Source organism: Babylonia areolata, chromosome 8, assembly GCF_041734735.1.
Source record: "Babylonia areolata isolate BAREFJ2019XMU chromosome 8, ASM4173473v1, whole genome shotgun sequence".
Lineage (NCBI taxonomy): Eukaryota > Metazoa > Mollusca > Gastropoda > Neogastropoda > Buccinidae > Babylonia > Babylonia areolata.
The window spans coordinates 16590282-16607746 of NC_134883.1; the positions used below are offsets into that span (position 1 = coordinate 16590282).

At 47.5% G+C, this 17465-nt stretch overlaps 1 protein-coding gene across 1 annotated transcript in view; it reads right to left on the reverse strand.

Moving 5' to 3' along the window:
* Window positions 1–290: 290 nt before the first annotated feature.
* LOC143284580 (uncharacterized) overlaps window positions 291–17465 on the reverse strand; it is a 69432-nt gene continuing 52257 nt past the window's right edge. Inside the window, 1 exon segment of the mRNA XM_076591398.1 lies at window positions 291–10802. Coding sequence (XP_076447513.1) covers window positions 6576–10802 — 4227 coding nt within the window. The 3' untranslated portion in view covers window positions 291–6575.

The following is a 17465-nucleotide window of genomic DNA, read 5'->3' on the forward strand; positions in this document are numbered from 1 at the left end:
TGGGGTGGGGTGGGGTTGGGCGGGCGTCGGGGAAGGTGAGGAGGGGGTTGACGGTGTGTGTGCGTGGGAGCGGGAATAGGGGGGAGGGGAAACAATTCTAAATACCAAAACATCAAAGCGATCTTTCCTCTACTTTTGGAATTATGATGATTGCTAGCGGCAACACAGCCAAGTATTATACAAAAAAATACACCAAAAACACTAAGTAGTCAACTTACTGGCACATTAACAACAAGCAAACAAACAAAACCACACAGTTTCCCATTCTTCATAACTGTCGCAAGCCTCAATTGAATTTTATCCTCTCCAGACATCATTTTACAAAAGGAACAGTTTGACTCATGCGTTCAACATGTAGACTTAATACCACAACAGAAACGAACGTGGTCTTCTTCATGCATCAAAGCAGGTTGTTACTGACCACGTTATAGACTACACATATTCCGCACCATCTAAAACATTAACAGGTTTCTGTCAAAACTGAAATATAGATGCACAGTAATCAAGTATACATATCCATATAAAAATTTGACAATTCTGGGTATTTGTTCATTTAAGCAGAATGCTGACCCCATTTTAACTCTATCACTATTTAAAAGAATAATACAGCAGATGAAAGTGAAGTGAAGATGAACGAGTTGAAGGACACAATGCTATAACAGTTCGTTGTTTTCATCCCCAGTAAACCGGCATACTGACAACAACAGTTCATCCCCTTTAAACCAGCATACCGACTATGAGTTCATCCCGAAAAAAAAAACAGGTACACTGACTACAAGAGTTCACCCCCCTTTAACCGGCACACTGACTACAGCAGTTCATCCCCTATAAACAGGCATTCTGACTACAGCAGTTAATCCCCTGTGAACCGTAACACTGGATACAACGGTCGGTTGTTTTATCCAAAACACAGCACACGGCAAGACTGGCCACAATCATTTCGTTGTTCACAGTGTAAGAAACAAAACGCTGTTTGTTTTCAAGGCTTTGTGAGTTCCACTGAGTCATTTACGTCATGACTCATCGCTTTTCTGGTTGACTTTCATCGCACATTTAACGCAACAGAAAATTCAAGTACAATGACACACAAGACTGAGAAGGATGGAGAGGGGAGACGTATTAACACAGCGGCAGAGAGATGACTGAACAAAGTGGACCACATGTGGTGTTCTTCATCGGAGAGTTACGGGCAGCACGTGCGCTGAGATTGGTGACGCATGCCCGCAGCGTGTACATTGTAGAGATGGCGTCGGCCCCACCAACCTCGCTTGGGTTATCTTGACGTCACGCTGCTGGCTGTCTGCTGGCTGTCTTTGGCCTCTGTCCAGGCAGTTTCTCTCTCTCTCTTTCTTGCTCTTATTTTGGCAGTATCAGCAATAAAATAAACAATCTACACCATGAAAAGTATACAAGAGATTTAAAGCAAACCAGACAAACATGAAAGCAGATAGCCTACCCCAACTGCCACTGCTAGGGCGACCACATAAACAAAATAAGCTAAACACCAAAAGAGACTACCAGGTGAATGAGACACACGCTGAAACAAACAAAAGTTGTTTACGTAGTTACAATATGGTGTGAAAAAAAGAGCCGAGAAAACCGATTTAAAGGTTCTTGAAATAAAGAAATAATACACAGAGATCATTAAAGGGGGAGGGTGGGGATTGTGTGTGTGTGTGTGTGTGTGTGTGTGTGTGTGTGTGTGTGTGTGTGACACAGACAGCAGAGACGCAAGAAAAAATAAGGGGGAAGCAGGGAACTGGCTCATAAAGATGTGGGTGCTGGAGAACACCCAGACACCCGTTCTGTCAAGAGGAGTCAGGTTCACAGCACATGAAAGGTGCATTCCAGAAAAAGAACAGAGCGGCCAGCACGACACACGTACCGATTATCACTTCTCGCTGCAGCCACTGTGTGCCTGAAACCGGAAACAAAGAACTGCATACAAAACAGAAGACAAAGATCTTTTGCCCATTTTAAACGGTGAGTGTTTGTGATTATATAAAACACGCGCTCTTCCTTCTTTGCAGCCTCTAAAAATAGCAATGACGTCAGCAGAGCCACTGGTGTAGCCCATACCAGTATAAGTTTGAAACAATGTTGGTGTAGCCTGGTGTAGACTATACCAGTATCAGTTTGGAAAACTGCTGGTTTGGCCTTTTTCACAATCAGTTTGGGGAAAAACACCTGCCGGTTTAGCATATATACCACAATCAGTTTGAAAAACTGCCGGTTTCGTCCATTCCACAATCACATTGGAACACATCACGGCTGTCACAATGGCACACTAGTATAACTATAATCATTTTGCATTGCCGTAAATTGTTTTAAATATAAATAAAATCGACTGATGCTGCTCATTGCATTTCAGTGTTTTATGCCAGTAAGTACGGAACCTGAATCACGATCCCACCCCCACCCCCCCAAATAAAATTAAAACATTAATAGAAATAAAAACATGTGGGCTACTCCAACACATGACTCCACAAACGTTAAAGAAAGATAATAAAGCTAATGACAAGTCAGTCCCACAAGTGCTCCATAAAACACAGGCAAAACATAACGGACAGATGCAATCAACACACATACAGGATACAAGTACACCACAAGAAAAGAACGTAAAGCCAAAGTTTTTATCGGGTTTTACTCCTGGTGATCTCTAATTCCTGTCAGCAGCTGGGTGATCATTCCAATAAAGTTCAACAGATGACATAAGTTTTACCTCGGATTTAACAAACACGTTTATTATATGACCCAGAATATGATTTGATGTCGTACTTGTTATCCGCATTTGAATAAGATGCAGCTTTTATATTCATCAATGGAATATATGCCTTTAGGAAATGAGCAATGTCCTCAGTGAATGGGATAGCAACATGGCGTCTTCCCATATCTAAATTTATTAAATCTGTTCTGATTAAATCTGTACAACTCTACTGATATGTTTAAATCTTTCCATATTTTCTGATTTCACGTGAAAGAACCGCACAACGTTTACGTCAAAGACTTTGCTTCTAATCACAGACGTCCCTGTGTTCCCCCAGACTTTGGAACGGACCGAAGCAAGGCCAATCATTTCTTCCAGAAACCGGCCAACAGGAAGCCTACGTCAAATGAAGCTCTGTGTGTTTCAGCTGATGACGTTACTTCATTATCACAGCCACTCCTTTCACGCCATGTCGGCTACGAAGATCGTCTCAGGCTCATGAAAAAGAAAAGAGACTCAGTGACGTCATCTGAAATGACGAGTAGCACAGCCTTGAACTGAACGATAAAACATATGACGGAGAGAGTAAGAGGCAGCGATCATGAGAGAGCAAACGAGGAAAGCCAGCCTGGCTGGAAACACTGTGTAATATGCAGAAGATATTCACGACTGTTTGCTATGTACAAAATATAGACACACGAAGACGTTGACTGGGACATGTGAACAGCTGCAGCCCCTACTGTGGGGCACTAAGCAAAGCCAGCCAGCTAGGGCTGTGTCGACAAACATCACGTGTGTGTGTCAACAGAAATTAAGGGGGGTGTCAACAGACAACACGTGGGAGTGTCAACAGACGGCACGTGGGTGTGTCAACAGACATCACGTGGGCTGTCAATGGACTTGACGTGAATTTGTCAATAGACATGACGTGTATTTGTCAACATACAACACGTGGTGGTGTCAACATAAAACACGTGCCTACAGCAAGTCAACAAGATTGTACACTGAGATCACACAGTTTGTCTACGCTACCAACACAGAGTGACACTTTCTGCATCAGGAACGATGCCCTGCCCTTACCCAACCCTAACATCTTTCAAGTTCTCCCCCTGCCCTTACCCAACCCTAACATCCTTCTAGCTCTCAAACCGCCCTTACCCAACCCTAACATCCTCTGTAGCTCTCCCCCTGCCCTCACCCAACCCTAACATCCTTCTAGCTCTCCCTCTGCCTTTACCCAACCCTAACATCCTTCTAGCTCTCAAACTGCCCTTACGCAACCCTAACATCCTCTCTAGCTCTCCCCCTGGCCTTACACAACCCTAACATCCTTCTAGCTCTCACACCGCCCTTACCCAACCCTAACATCCTTCTAGCTCTCACACCGTCCTTACCCAACCCTATCATCCTCTGTAGCTCTCCCCCTGCCCTAACATCCTTCTAGCTCTCCCTCTGCCCTTACACAACCCTAACATCCTTCTAGCTCTTCTCCTGCCCTTACCCAACCCTAACATCCTCTCTAGCTCTCCCCCTGGCCTTACACAACCCTAACATCCTTCTAGCTCTACCCCTGCCTTTACACAACCCTAACATCCTTCTAGCTCTCCCCCTGCCCTTACACAACCCTAACATCCTTCTAGCTCTACCCCTGCCCTTACACAACCCTAACATCCTTCTAGCTCCCCCCCCCTGCCCTTACACAACCCTAACATCCTCCCTAGCTCTCCCCGTGGCCGTACCCAACCCGAGCACATGCCTCTGGCTCTCCACTGTCCCCATGTCTGGTCTTCACGTACAGCTCAGTCACTCTGATGAAACTGTCCTGAGAACCGTCACCTTCATTCTCTCTTCTGGAGGGTCTCTCGGCGATGACTTATTTTTTTTATACTGCATTGCTATCTTGGGTGGCCCCTAGTTGACCGACTGCTTGATCTTCAACAGGCAGAGCAGTCATTAACTGTATTTGTGTGTCTGTTTGTTGTCACCACACTAACATGGACAGCGGTGTTATCTGGGCGTTGAACTGACCTCACCTGAAAACACCACCCCCTCCTTCACCCCCTACACTGCCCCACATCTCGCTTTATAAAAGACACCACAGAATTTTTTTGATCGCTTAGGTTATGGGACGATTCTGTATATACAGCTCTGATTAGACATAAAAGACACGGAGTCAATCACACGATAAAACAGACAGATCAAACACATCAGTCCCTCAAACACTGTCCCCCTTTTATCCAAAATGGCGATGTTTAGAGTTTGCTTAGCAAAGTGCTGATGCACGTGAAAGCATGTGCGCACGCCGTCACATCTGGCAAGCAATAACTAAAACCACATGTGTGTGCTGACATTCACTGGGGTACTCTCTCTCTCTCCCTCCCTCTCTCTCTCTCTCTCACACACACACACACACTGCACACGTCATCGGGGGAAAAAGGCAGCAAGCATTACATGGAGATTCATCATTTGCACATAAGCCTTGCTTGCCCTTTGTGGATGAGGAAAGACAGGTGGAGGTTGGAGGGGGTGATTGGAGGAAAGAGGAAAGCGTGTGTGCGTGTGCGCGCGCGTACGTATATGCAAGCGTGGGCGTTCGTGTGTTCGTTCGTATGTATGTGTGTGAGGGACAGACATGCAGACGAACAGACAGCGGATGCTCCAGTTGGTACCTGTAGAGAAATGATGAAGGTTCCAGAGAAGAGAAATCAGTCAGCCATAGATATGTGTAACAGGTGCTACACCCCACCTGCCTCCACCTGACAGCGATGGGGAGGAGGGGAAGCGGGAAACTGAGTATGGAGGGAGGGCGGGCGGGGGTGGGGGTGGGGGGGGGGCTGACAGATGTAAAGCCACGTAAGGGAAAAACAAACAAACAAACATCATCATTCACGTCCTACTGCTAACGTGTTCTACACACCGACAGTCACTAGTTCCATTTGCCTCAGTCTTCGTAAAACAGACACAGATCAAACTGAACCCCCCCCCCCCCCCCCCCCCCCCCCCCCCAGCATCCACCCCCCAAAAAAAACAAAAAACAACAACAATAAAACAAACAAAAACACACACACACGCACACACACAAAAAAAAACTACATCAGGTATGAGCAGTCAGATATCCCTCCTGACACGCTGATATCACCCCTTCCCCACCCACCTCAACACAACGTGAAAACAAAAGCAAACAGAAAGGCAACACCAGCAAACAAAGTTTGCTGTAGGCACTTGTAGTTTAAGGGAAAAAACTCCTCCCCTTTCAACGCCCCTTCCTCCCCCCCCCCCCCCCCCTACAACTTCCCTCCACAATGTCCCCCCCCCCCCCACGCCTCCCGGGACGGAACATGAACACGACAATACAAGGTCAGCACGTGCAGTCATGAACGACATCCAAGTGAACAACTTGTTCAGCGACTGAGCCACTGGAATGGGGCGGAGAGGAAGGAGAGGAACCAAAGGAGCATCAAAGGCGGTTTGAATGTAGGTGTATGAGATATCAGAGTATGGTAACTGAAAAGGAGAAGAAAAAAAAAGAAAAAAAGAAGAAGAAACAAGTGAGAGGAAGAAGGAGAGAAGAATGAGGAGGAGGAGGAGGAGGAGAAGAAGAAGAAGAAGAAGGAGGAGGAGGAGGAGGAGGAGGGGTGTTGAAGGATCACAAAAGAAATGGAGAGGGAGAACTAAATGTTGTCGAAAGTCCTTTTGGCGAGAAAGTCAGCGGGAATGTCGGTAGCGTCGACAGAGTTCGGGATGACGCCAGTCTCTCTCTTCTCCCACTGCCCACATCCATCACGTACAGCAGTCACTGTACTCTCCCCTGTCAGTCTTCGCCAAGAGTTCCCTGCCCTGGGTTGTTGGAGTTGTTGGCCTTGTGGCTTCAGGCGCCCCCTGTGACTTTGGCTGCCTTCTTCCCGCCCATCTTCTGTGCTCCCTGTGGCGGTGTCTTGCCTCCTGTGGCTGCACCCGCTGGCTTCTTGCCGGCTGCCACCGGTTTCTGCCCCGATGCCGGCTTGGGACTTGCCACTGGTTTTTTGCCCGCCACCGGTTTGGGGACAACTGGAGGTTTCTGACCTGCAGGCGGTTTGACGACTGGTTTCTTCACTGGCGGTTTGGGGACTGGTTTCTGGGCCCCTGCTGCCGCCTTTGGAGGAGGAACCGGTTTCTTTCCTGCTGCTGGTTTCTGAACTGGAACTGGTTTCTTGGCTGGAATTGGTTTCTGAGTGTGGGCTTGTTTTTTCCCTGCGGCTGCTTGCTGTTTGGCTTTAGCTGCTTGCAGCTTGGCTGCCTGCAGCTGTTGTTGCTGTTTTGACAGCACCTTGGGCTGTGGCGCTTTGCCTTGTTGCTGACCTGCTGGTTTGGCTTGTTGACCAGCTGGTTTGGCTTGTTTCTGCGGAGTGGTCGGTTTAGCTGGAGTCTTGGCTGGTTGCTGAACCTTGACCTGAGGCTTCGGGGGTGGGGACTTCACCTGGGCACTTTTAGCTTGCTGGGCACTTTGCTTTCCCGCTGGGTTGGGTTTTGCACTTGATGGATTGTTTGCAGCAGGTTTGGGTTTTGAACCTTTCCCTGGCCCTTTCGCCTTTCCCTTCTTGTCATCATCATCATCATCGTCGTCGTCATCGTCTTTTTTGTCATCTGCGCCAAAGATCTTTGTTTTGATGAGGTCGAAGAGGTCGTACTTTTCCTCGTGAGGTTTCTGTGTGACGGGTTTGGGTTTGGTGGAGGTGGGTTTGTTTTGCTCCTTGCTGGCCACCGTCTGGATCATCTGCCTCAGGATGTTGGCCACCCGGCTCCAGAACGTCACGTCGCGCGGCTTCCTCTTCTTGGCCTTGGCTGTGGGCGGACACTTCTCCTTGGTGCAGTGGCCCTCCTGTCCGTCAGCGATGCCGTCACCGTCATCGTCGTCATCCAGGTAGTCTGGAATTCCGTCGCCGTCTTTGTCTTGCTGTTTGTCCGGAATTCCGTCGCCATCCGCGTCAGGGTCAAGGTAATCCGGAATTCCGTCTCCGTCAGTGTCTTCTTCAAGATCTGGAATCCCATCATTGTCATCGTCATCGTCAAACTGGTCCGGTATTCCGTCCCCGTCCGAGTCTGGCAGCTTGTCTGGGATTCCATCTCCATCCGCATCCTCGTCCAGATAGTCAGGTATTCCATCTCCATCAAAGTCTTCCTTGTCATCTGGGATTCCGTCGCCATCGTCGTCGTTATCTAGGATGTCTGGTATTCCGTCATTGTCGTCATCGTCGTCAAGGTAGTCTGGAATTCCGTCGCCATCTGTGTCTTTTTCCAAGAAGTCCGGAATGCCGTTCCCGTCCTTGTCCGTGTCCTTAGAGTCAGGGATTCCGTCATTATCATCATCATCATCCAGATAATCTGGAATGCCATCACCATCTGTGTCATCTTCTTCATCGTCTGGCACGCCATCACCATCTGCGTCATCATCTTCACTGTCTGGGATTCCGTCACCATCATCGTCATCGTCCAGATAATCAGGTATTCCATCACCATCTGTGTCAATCTGCTGTATGTCAGGAATTCCGTCCCCATCATCGTCATCGTCTTCATCATCTGGGATTCCATCATTGTCATCATCATCATCGATATAATCAGGGATTCCATCTCCATCAGTGTCAATCTGTTTGTAGTCTGGGATTCCATTTTCATCAAGGTCAATCTTACCTAAATCATCAGGAACATCGTCACCATCATCATCTTCTTGGTCATCGGGTATGCCATCGCCATCATCATCATTATCAAGATAATCAGGAACGCCATCACCATCGGTATCAACTTCCAGGTAATCCGGAATTCCGTCTCCATCACTGTCACCCTCTAAATGGTCTGGAATACCGTCACCATCATCGTCATCATCTAGTTCATCAGGAATCCCATCATTATCATCGTCATCATCCAAATAATCAGGAATTCCATCACCATCAGAGTCAATTTCCAGTTCGTCTGGGATTCCATCTCCATCATCGTCGTCATCCAGTTCGTCAGGGATTCCATCATTGTCGTCATCATCGTCCAAGTAATCCGGGATTCCGTCACCATCTGTGTCAATTTCCTGATCATCCGGAATTCCATCCCCATCGGCATCATCGTCCTCAGAGTCCGGAATTCCGTCATTATCATCATCATCATCCAAATAATCTGGGATGCCATCTCCGTCGGTGTCCAGCTCTTGGTCATCGGGAATTCCATCTCCGTCATCATCATCATCCAGATGATCAGGAATGCCGTCATTGTCATCGTCATCATCAAGGTAGTCTGGAATTCCGTCACCGTCACTGTCCCGTTCTTTGTCATCCGGAATGCCGTCACCATCAGCATCCTGATCTAAATGGTCCGGAATTCCGTCCCCATCGGTGTCCACTTCTTGATCATCGGGTATCCCATCCCCATCGTCGTCATCGTCCAGCTCATCAGGTATACCATCATTGTCATCATCGTCGTCAATGTAGTCTGGAATTCCGTCTCCATCAGTGTCAACCTGTTGATAATCCGGAATCCCATCACCATTAGCGTCATTATCTTCACTGTCTGGGATACCATCATTATCGTCATCATCGTCGAGATAATCTGGAATTCCATCGCCATCAGTGTCCACTTCTTGATCATCAGGGATTCCATCACCATCATCATCGTCATCCTCATCATCAGGAATGCCATCGTTGTCATCGTCGTCATCAAGATAGTCAGGGATTCCATCGCCATCGGTGTCAACTTCAAGATGGTCCGGAATTCCGTTACCATCGTCATCATCGTCTTCGTCGTCAGGGATACCGTCGTTGTCGTCGTCATCGTCAAGATAATCTGGAATGCCATCCCCGTCTGTATCAACTTCCTGATAATCAGGAATACCGTCTCCATCTGCATCCTCGTCCAGATGGTCAGGGATTCCATCGTTGTCATCGTCGTCATCGAGATAATCTGGGATACCATCACCGTCTGTGTCTAACTCCTCTTTATCATCAGGAATTCCGTCACCATCGTCGTCATCATCTAGATGATCAGGTATACCATCATTGTCGTCATCATCGTCCAGGTAATCAGGTATTCCGTCGCCATCCGTGTCCTTTTCTTTATCATCAGGAATTCCATCACCATCATCGTCATCGTCCAGGTGGTCAGGTATGCCATCATTATCGTCATCATCGTCTAAGTAGTCAGGTATTCCGTCGCCATCCGTGTCCTTTTCCTTGTCATCGGGTATTCCATCACCATCATCATCATCATCTAGATGATCAGGTATACCATCATTATCGTCATCATCGTCTAAGTAGTCAGGTATTCCGTCACCATCTGTGTCCTTTTCCTTGTCATCAGGTATTCCATCACCATCATCATCATCATCAAGATGATCGGGAATTCCATCATTATCATCATCATCATCCAGGTAGTCTGGAATCCCGTCACCATCAGTGTCCTTTTCCTGATCATCTGGAATTCCATCTCCATCGTCATCATCGTCCTGATCATCAGGGATCCCATCCCCGTCATCATCGTCATCCAAATAATCCGGAATTCCGTCTCCATCAGTGTCTTTTTCCAGGTCATCTTCTATTCCATCGCCGTCAGCATCTTTGTCCAAGTAGTCCGGAATCCCATCACCATCAGAGTCTTTTTCCAGGTGATCCGGAATTCCGTTACCGTCATCATCGTCATCTTCATCATCAGGGATTCCGTCGCCATCATCATCGTCATCCAGGTAGTCCGGAATTCCGTCCCCATCCGTGTCTTTCTGTAGATCATCGGCAATACCATCGCCGTCAGCGTCATCGTCTTCATCGTCAGGAATTCCGTCACCATCATCGTCATCATCCAGGTAGTCCGGAATTCCGTCTCCATCCGTGTCTACCTGCAGTTCATCAGCAATACCGTCGCCGTCAGCGTCATCATCCTCATCATCAGGAATCCCATCGTTGTCGTCGTCGTCATCGAGGTGGTCAGGAATTCCGTCCCCATCCGTGTCCACTTCGTCGTCGTCAGGGACACCATCTCCATCGTCATCGTCGTCCTGGTCATCGGGGATTCCGTCGCCGTCGTCGTCATCGTCGAGGTAATCCGGAATTCCGTCGCCGTCGGTGTCTTTGGTCATGTCCATCTTGCGGCCCTTGGGTCTGGCCTTGACCACCGCCGGCTTCCGCTGCGGCTGCACCGACATCAGTCTGCGGCCACAGAAGTGGCATGGGGTCTGTAACCAGTGTAAACCATAGAGGATGGGTCACTTCGGTGTCAGGTGAAGGTGGTGTGGTGGTGGTGGTGGTGGTGGTGTGTGTGTATGTGTGTGTGTGTGTGTGTGTGAATACTTTTTTACCATTTCGTTTTGCGTGCTAAAAAGAAAAGACAGCATTGTCTATCTATCTCCATGTATGCATGAATGTGTGTCTGTGTTGAGTGTTCTGACACAGGTACATCCTATCCCCTCATACATAAACACACACGTGCGCACGCACGCACGCATACATACACACACACACGCGCGCGCGAACAACTACACACACATACGCACAAATAAAGACACACATAATCCAAAACTTACGAGACAACAACGAAAACTAGTCACTAAAAACGCCATTTTCAAATGTTTGACAGAGAGAGGGAACATGGGATGGGGAATGAGGGAGGGTGATTGGGACCCTCCCCTCCTCTCCTCCCCCTGACCTGGTCATCGTGGGTCAAGGACGTGTCCCCTGCGTCCTCTGCGGCTCTTGACTGCTGGGCCTGAAATGGACATAGATGATAGTGATGACAATCATGACAGCAAACAACAATGTGAATGTCTACAGCGCCTGTTCTCTAAATATGCTCTAGACGCTGTATAAAAATGGGTAAATAAACATACACACACATACACACACATACAAACACACACACACACATAGGCAAGCACCACGCGCGCACACACACACACACACACACAGGCAAGCACACACACACAGGCAAGCACACACACACACACACACACACACACACACACACACACACACACACACACACACACACACACGCTCTAAGTATTATTAACACTGAATCCTGTGCGGAGACAAGTCAAGGCACTTACACATCAGTCATTCACATGCATGCATAACTCTCTAAATCAGAGAGGTGAAAAACAGAATTTATAAATTCGTGTAAATAAAAAGCTGGAGAAACTGAAGACAAGGAAGAGACAGGGGACGGAGGGGCAGGGAGGGAGGAGGAGGGGAGGCTGTTTTGAGAAGAGGTGAGTTTTAAGGCCAGACTTGAAAGAGCTGAGTGCTGAGACCGGACGAAGCGAAAGAGAGAGCTCATCTGGACCAGAGGCAGAGAAAGAGCGGCGACCGACTGTGTTGTGTTCGAATCTGGGAACGCGGAAACAGAGTGGATCTGAAGCTGATCGTAGACAGCGAGATGGGGTGTGGAGGTGATGGGAGCCACAGACATAGAAAGGGGGAGATTTGACTGCACATTTCTGACAACGAGTGTTTATCTTGTACTATGTGTAAGGCTTGAGCCAATGGTGACGCTGCAAGAGACGAGTGATGTGCTCAGATCTTTTCTTTCTGAGGACGAGTCGGGCGGCAAGAGTTTTGTATGCGCTGTAGCGAGTGAATGGATGAAGCAGGCAAACCAGACAAGAGAGAGCTGATGGACCGCAATTGACAACAACAGATTTGACCGGTCTGACTGATCACGTTTTGCTAGTCTCTCTCTCCTCGTCAGTCAGTGAGGTCCACCATCGTAGATATTACTGACGGAGAGAGGGGAAAGGGAGAGAGAGAGGGGTGGGGGGAGAGAGACGATGAGATGGGAGAGGGAGATAGGGGAAAGGAGAGAGAATTGAGAGGGGAGAGGCGGAGGGAGAGAGACAAAGAGAGGAGAGAAGAAGAGAGAGGGGGGAGCGAGGGAGAGTTGTAGAGGGGAGGGGGAGAGAGACGGGGGAAGGGAGAAAGACAAAGATAGGGGAGAAGGAGAGAGAGGAAGAGGGAGGGAGAGTTGTAGAGGGGAGAAGGAGAGAGATGGGGGAAGGGAGAGAGAAAAAAAAGAAGGGAGAAGGAGAGAGAGGGGGAGGGAGGGAGAGTGTTAGAGGGGAGAAGGAGACAGGGGGAGGGAGAGAGAAAAGGAGAGGGGAGAGGTAGAGAGAGGGGAGAGGAAGAGAGAGGGAGGGGGGGAGACACAGAGAGGGAAGATGGAAAGAGTGTCAGAAAGAGACAGGCGTTTTCATACATACGGCCGAGACAGAAACACAGATAGGGTGAGAAAAACGGACATCCAGAGACAGACGAAACGAGAGACAGAAAGGGACAGGAAGCAGGTGCTTGAGACAGAGAAAGACACAGACAGATGCACACACAGACAAATGAAGATGGTCTATCAGCGATTAGCGAAACAGATTCAAAGACAAAGGGAGAAACACACACACACACACACACACACACACGCGCGCGCGCGCGCGCACGCACACACCACCACCACCACCACCACCACCAGGAGATATTCTCTCTCTCTCTCTCCCACCCCCCAAAACCTCCCCCCTGTTTCCACCTCCTTTCCCTCTCTCTCTCCCTGACCTCCACCCCTTCTCTTACACACACACATGTGTGAGGGAGTGCATGCACTCGATCAATTCCTCATGTCTTACACCACAGCTGGCCTTGCAAAGCGGTATTCAGCAGGGAAATCATGTACTTAAGGACCGACAGTCCACTCTGGTGTCGCCCTGTCTTACACCACAGCTGGCCTTGCAAAGCGGTATTCAGCAGGGAAATCATGTACTTAAGGACCGATAGTTCAGTGGTGTGGTCTCCCTTCCAGTCCCTGAATACTGATTGGTCATTATCCACGGGCTGGTTCTGTCGTGTCACATTCATTAGTCATGACGTGTGGGCCTTGGCGCCATCAGTAATCTGATACACGTGCAGCAATATTTATCAACTGTGCTGCGGTGTCCGCTTTCGGGGACGTCTTTCTCATGGTGTAGAATGGGTCATGTACATGTTGGAAGGCAGGATAGGACATGGAAGGGAGGGGGGGGGGGGGGTGAGGAAGCAGGGGGAAAAGAGGAGGAAGGAGGGGGGAGGAAAGGGAGGGGGAGGGATAATAGAAAGAGGGGAGAAAGAGGAAGGAGGGGGAGAAGAAAGAGGAAGGAGTAACAGAAAGAGGAGGGAGGGGGGATGAGTAATAGACATTGGGGGAAAGAGGAAGGAAGGGGGGGGGGGGGAGGAAGGAGGGGGGGTGTAATGTTTTAATGTTCCGTCACGCAGTGTGGTGACCGAAGACGGAGCCACACAGGCGGGTCACCTTTCTAAAAAAAACAAACTAAAAAAAACCCCAACTAGAACCACCCAAAACTGTCTGTGAATTTTTCGTGGGGAATTCAGGCTGAACCACGGGTCAGCTTGGCTCAAGTCATACACCGTTCTCTCCATGTCTGTGTGTTTAGTTCTCTGTTCGAGTGTGTCGTGTCGTGTCGTGTCGTGTCGTGTCGTGGTGTGGTGTGATGTGTATGAAACAGTTACGCATGTGTACATTTTAAAATGTGAAAGATGAAGTTTTTTTTAATCCCTTCTTTTGATCGTTACATTTATAAAACGTGCGCGATGACTCTGGAAATGAAAATATTAACAAACGAATGAATCAAAATCCAATTCTCAAACAACAAATAAGCAAACAATAATTAGAATTTTCTTTAATCATTAATATTATGATTTAGTATAAGTCGCACTACATTTGCTGCACATGGGAAAATATACAGACAGACAGGGGAGGGAGGGAGAAAAAGAGAGGTGGGATGAGGGAGAGAGAGGGGGAGGGAGGGGTAGAGAGACTGAGGGAGGGAAGGGGGAAAAGAAGGAAATGATGGGGGAACAGACAGGGGGAGGGTACAGTGGAGAGAGAGGGAAAGAGGCAGACGTGTGGAAGTATCACATTTCCCGGCATGACGAATCAGTAAGATGAGATCGGTTCTGGCTATGACTGTGTATGTTTCTGTCCTTCTAACACTGAGGTCTACATCCACGACAAATGACTCACTCTGTTTGAAATGTGAAACTTGCTCCATACAAACGTGGACTTTTTTTTTCCTCAGAAATATTACGAATAAGGCAAAAAAACAACAACATAATTCTAGTCACTTTTTAAATTTTTTTTTATTCGTGTTCTCTTGAAAGAAAAGAGGTTTCTTTGCAAGTCTGAAGAAAAAAATATTTGTTACATTGACACAGGCACAATCAGAATTTTCGAGGTGATACATTTTTGGTAAGCTCAGACTTTACCTACTGTTACTCATGACAAAATCCATGGTAATATATGAAAAGTTAGAACTCTGGCGGTAAGATGTATGGCAAAAAGAAAATAAGCTTTGAAAAAACAAAACCAGGTTAATCATGTTGGTTTCAGGGAAAAGGAAAATATCTAGGTCAACAGAAGGCAGTCTGAAGCACTTATTAATAGCATACATATCACCTCGCACGCGCCTTTCGCCCCCTCCCCATCTCCCCCTGACAGATTTATCCAAACACCTCCCCTCCACCAGCACATTCTGACGGCAGTCTGCCCACCTGCTGCAAGGGGGCATAACTGTGTACCTGTGTACCCCGGCCCCCTCCTCACTCCCACTCCTCCTCCCTCCTCTCTCCTCACTCCCCCACACCTCCTATCTCCCCCCGCTCCTATGCCTGAGCCAGCAGACGCACGACACACACCGGCAGGTAAGTGCTCGTCTGATCTGAGTTTTTACGTGGCTGTGGGGAAACTGACAGTACACGTTTCTTTCCCAGGTTTCGTGCTGGGGTGAGGATGGGGGTGGGAATGAACACTGGGTGATAGGTAAAGGAGAGAGAAAGCGAGAGAGGGTGGCAGGAGGTTTGGGTCGGGGGAAGAGACACTTAAGACGTTTTAAAAAAAAGATTTTGTTGTTGTTGTTTGTTTTTTTTGTTTAAAAAAACAAACAAATTTTTATTGACGTAGGCCTAACTGCAGGCTTTATGTCAAGGGGATACAATTCTTGGTTGCAGCGAGAGAGAGAGAGAGAGAGAGAGAGAGACGCTTCAGACGTTTATTTTATTTTATTTTTTTGTGGTTGGTTGTTTGTTTGGGTTTTGTTTGTTTGTTTGTTTATTGTTTTTTTAATTTGTATTGACATTGGCCTAACTACAGCCTTTATGTCAAGGGGATACAATTCTTGGTTGCAGCGAGAAAGAGAGAGGGGGGGGGGGAGGGAGGGAGACTCAGGGTCAGACAGACAAGCAAACGAAGAGAGAGAAAGACGCTTTTTTTTTCTTTTTTTTTTACACTCTGACCATGAAGTCCTTATGACATGGGTGAATGTGTCAGAGAGACAGACAGACAGACAGAGAGAGAGAGAGAGAGAGAGAGAGAGAGAGAGAGAGACAGACAGACAGACAGACAGACAGACAGATGTTTTGACAGTTCGTTGCATCGACACGTAAAAATAAAGTGAAGGCTATAATTTTTTTTATTTTTTTTAAACGCAATGTATTCACCAGGAGATTATATCCGGTTGTGCTCAGTTGCCTGAAAAAACAGCAGCTGTGTAAACCAGTGTGTGCAGCTTGTTTACACAGCCATCGTGCAAATACTGTCCACAGGACGCGACTATCTTTATCTCCAGAATGCACAGCAATGGACCAATTCATTCGCATAACACTTCTTCACCCTACAATGCCACAAAAGGTTACAGACCTTATTTTTTTTAAAACATGTCACTCTGTCTATAGCATGTGATGGTTATTCAGACAACTAATCACTCAACTCAGGAGGAGGAGAAGCAGAAGACGAAGACGAAAGAAGAAACAAGTTAGCAAAAACGACGTGTTTCCATTGGAGAAAGAAGGTCGTGTGCATTGAACCCTCCCAGGAATGTAACATGTCATATAGGCACTAACGAGGAGAGTGTAACATCTTTCATCGGCCCTAACTGGGAAAATGTAACATGTCATATCTGTCCTGACAGGGAGAATGTAACATCTTATATCGGCCCTAACAGTGAGAATATAACATCTTATGTCTGTCCTAACAAGGAGAATGTCACATGTCACATTATATCGGCCCTAACAAGGAGAATATAACATCTTATATCTGTCCTAAGAAAGAGAATGTAACATCAATAATATATCGGCCCTAACAAGGAGAATGTAACACGTTATATCGGCCCCAACAAGGAGAATGTAACACGTCATATCGGCTCTAACAAGGAGAATGTAACACGTCATATCGGCCCCAACAAGGACAATGTAACACGTTATATCGGCCCCAACAAGGAGAATGTCACATGTCATATATTATATCGGCCCCAACAAGGAGAATGTAACACGTCATATCGGCTCTAACAAGGACAATGTAACACGTCATATCGGCTCTAACAAGGAGAATGTAACACGTCATATCGGCTCTAACAAGGACAATGCAACACGTCATATAGGCCCTAACAAGGAGAATGTAACACGTCATATCGGCCCCAACAAGGACAATGTAACACGTCATATCGGCCCCAACAAGGACAATGTCACATGTTATATCGGCCCCAACAGGGAGAATGTAACACGTCATATCGGCTCTAACAAGGAGAATGTAACACGTCATATCGGCCCTAACAAGGACAATGTCACATGTCATATATTATATCGGCCCCAACAAGGAGAATGTAACACGTCATATCGGCTCTAACAAGGACAATGTAACACGTCATATCGGCTCTAACAAGGAGAATGTAACACGTCATATCGGCTCTAACAAGGACAATGCAACACGTCATATAGGCCCT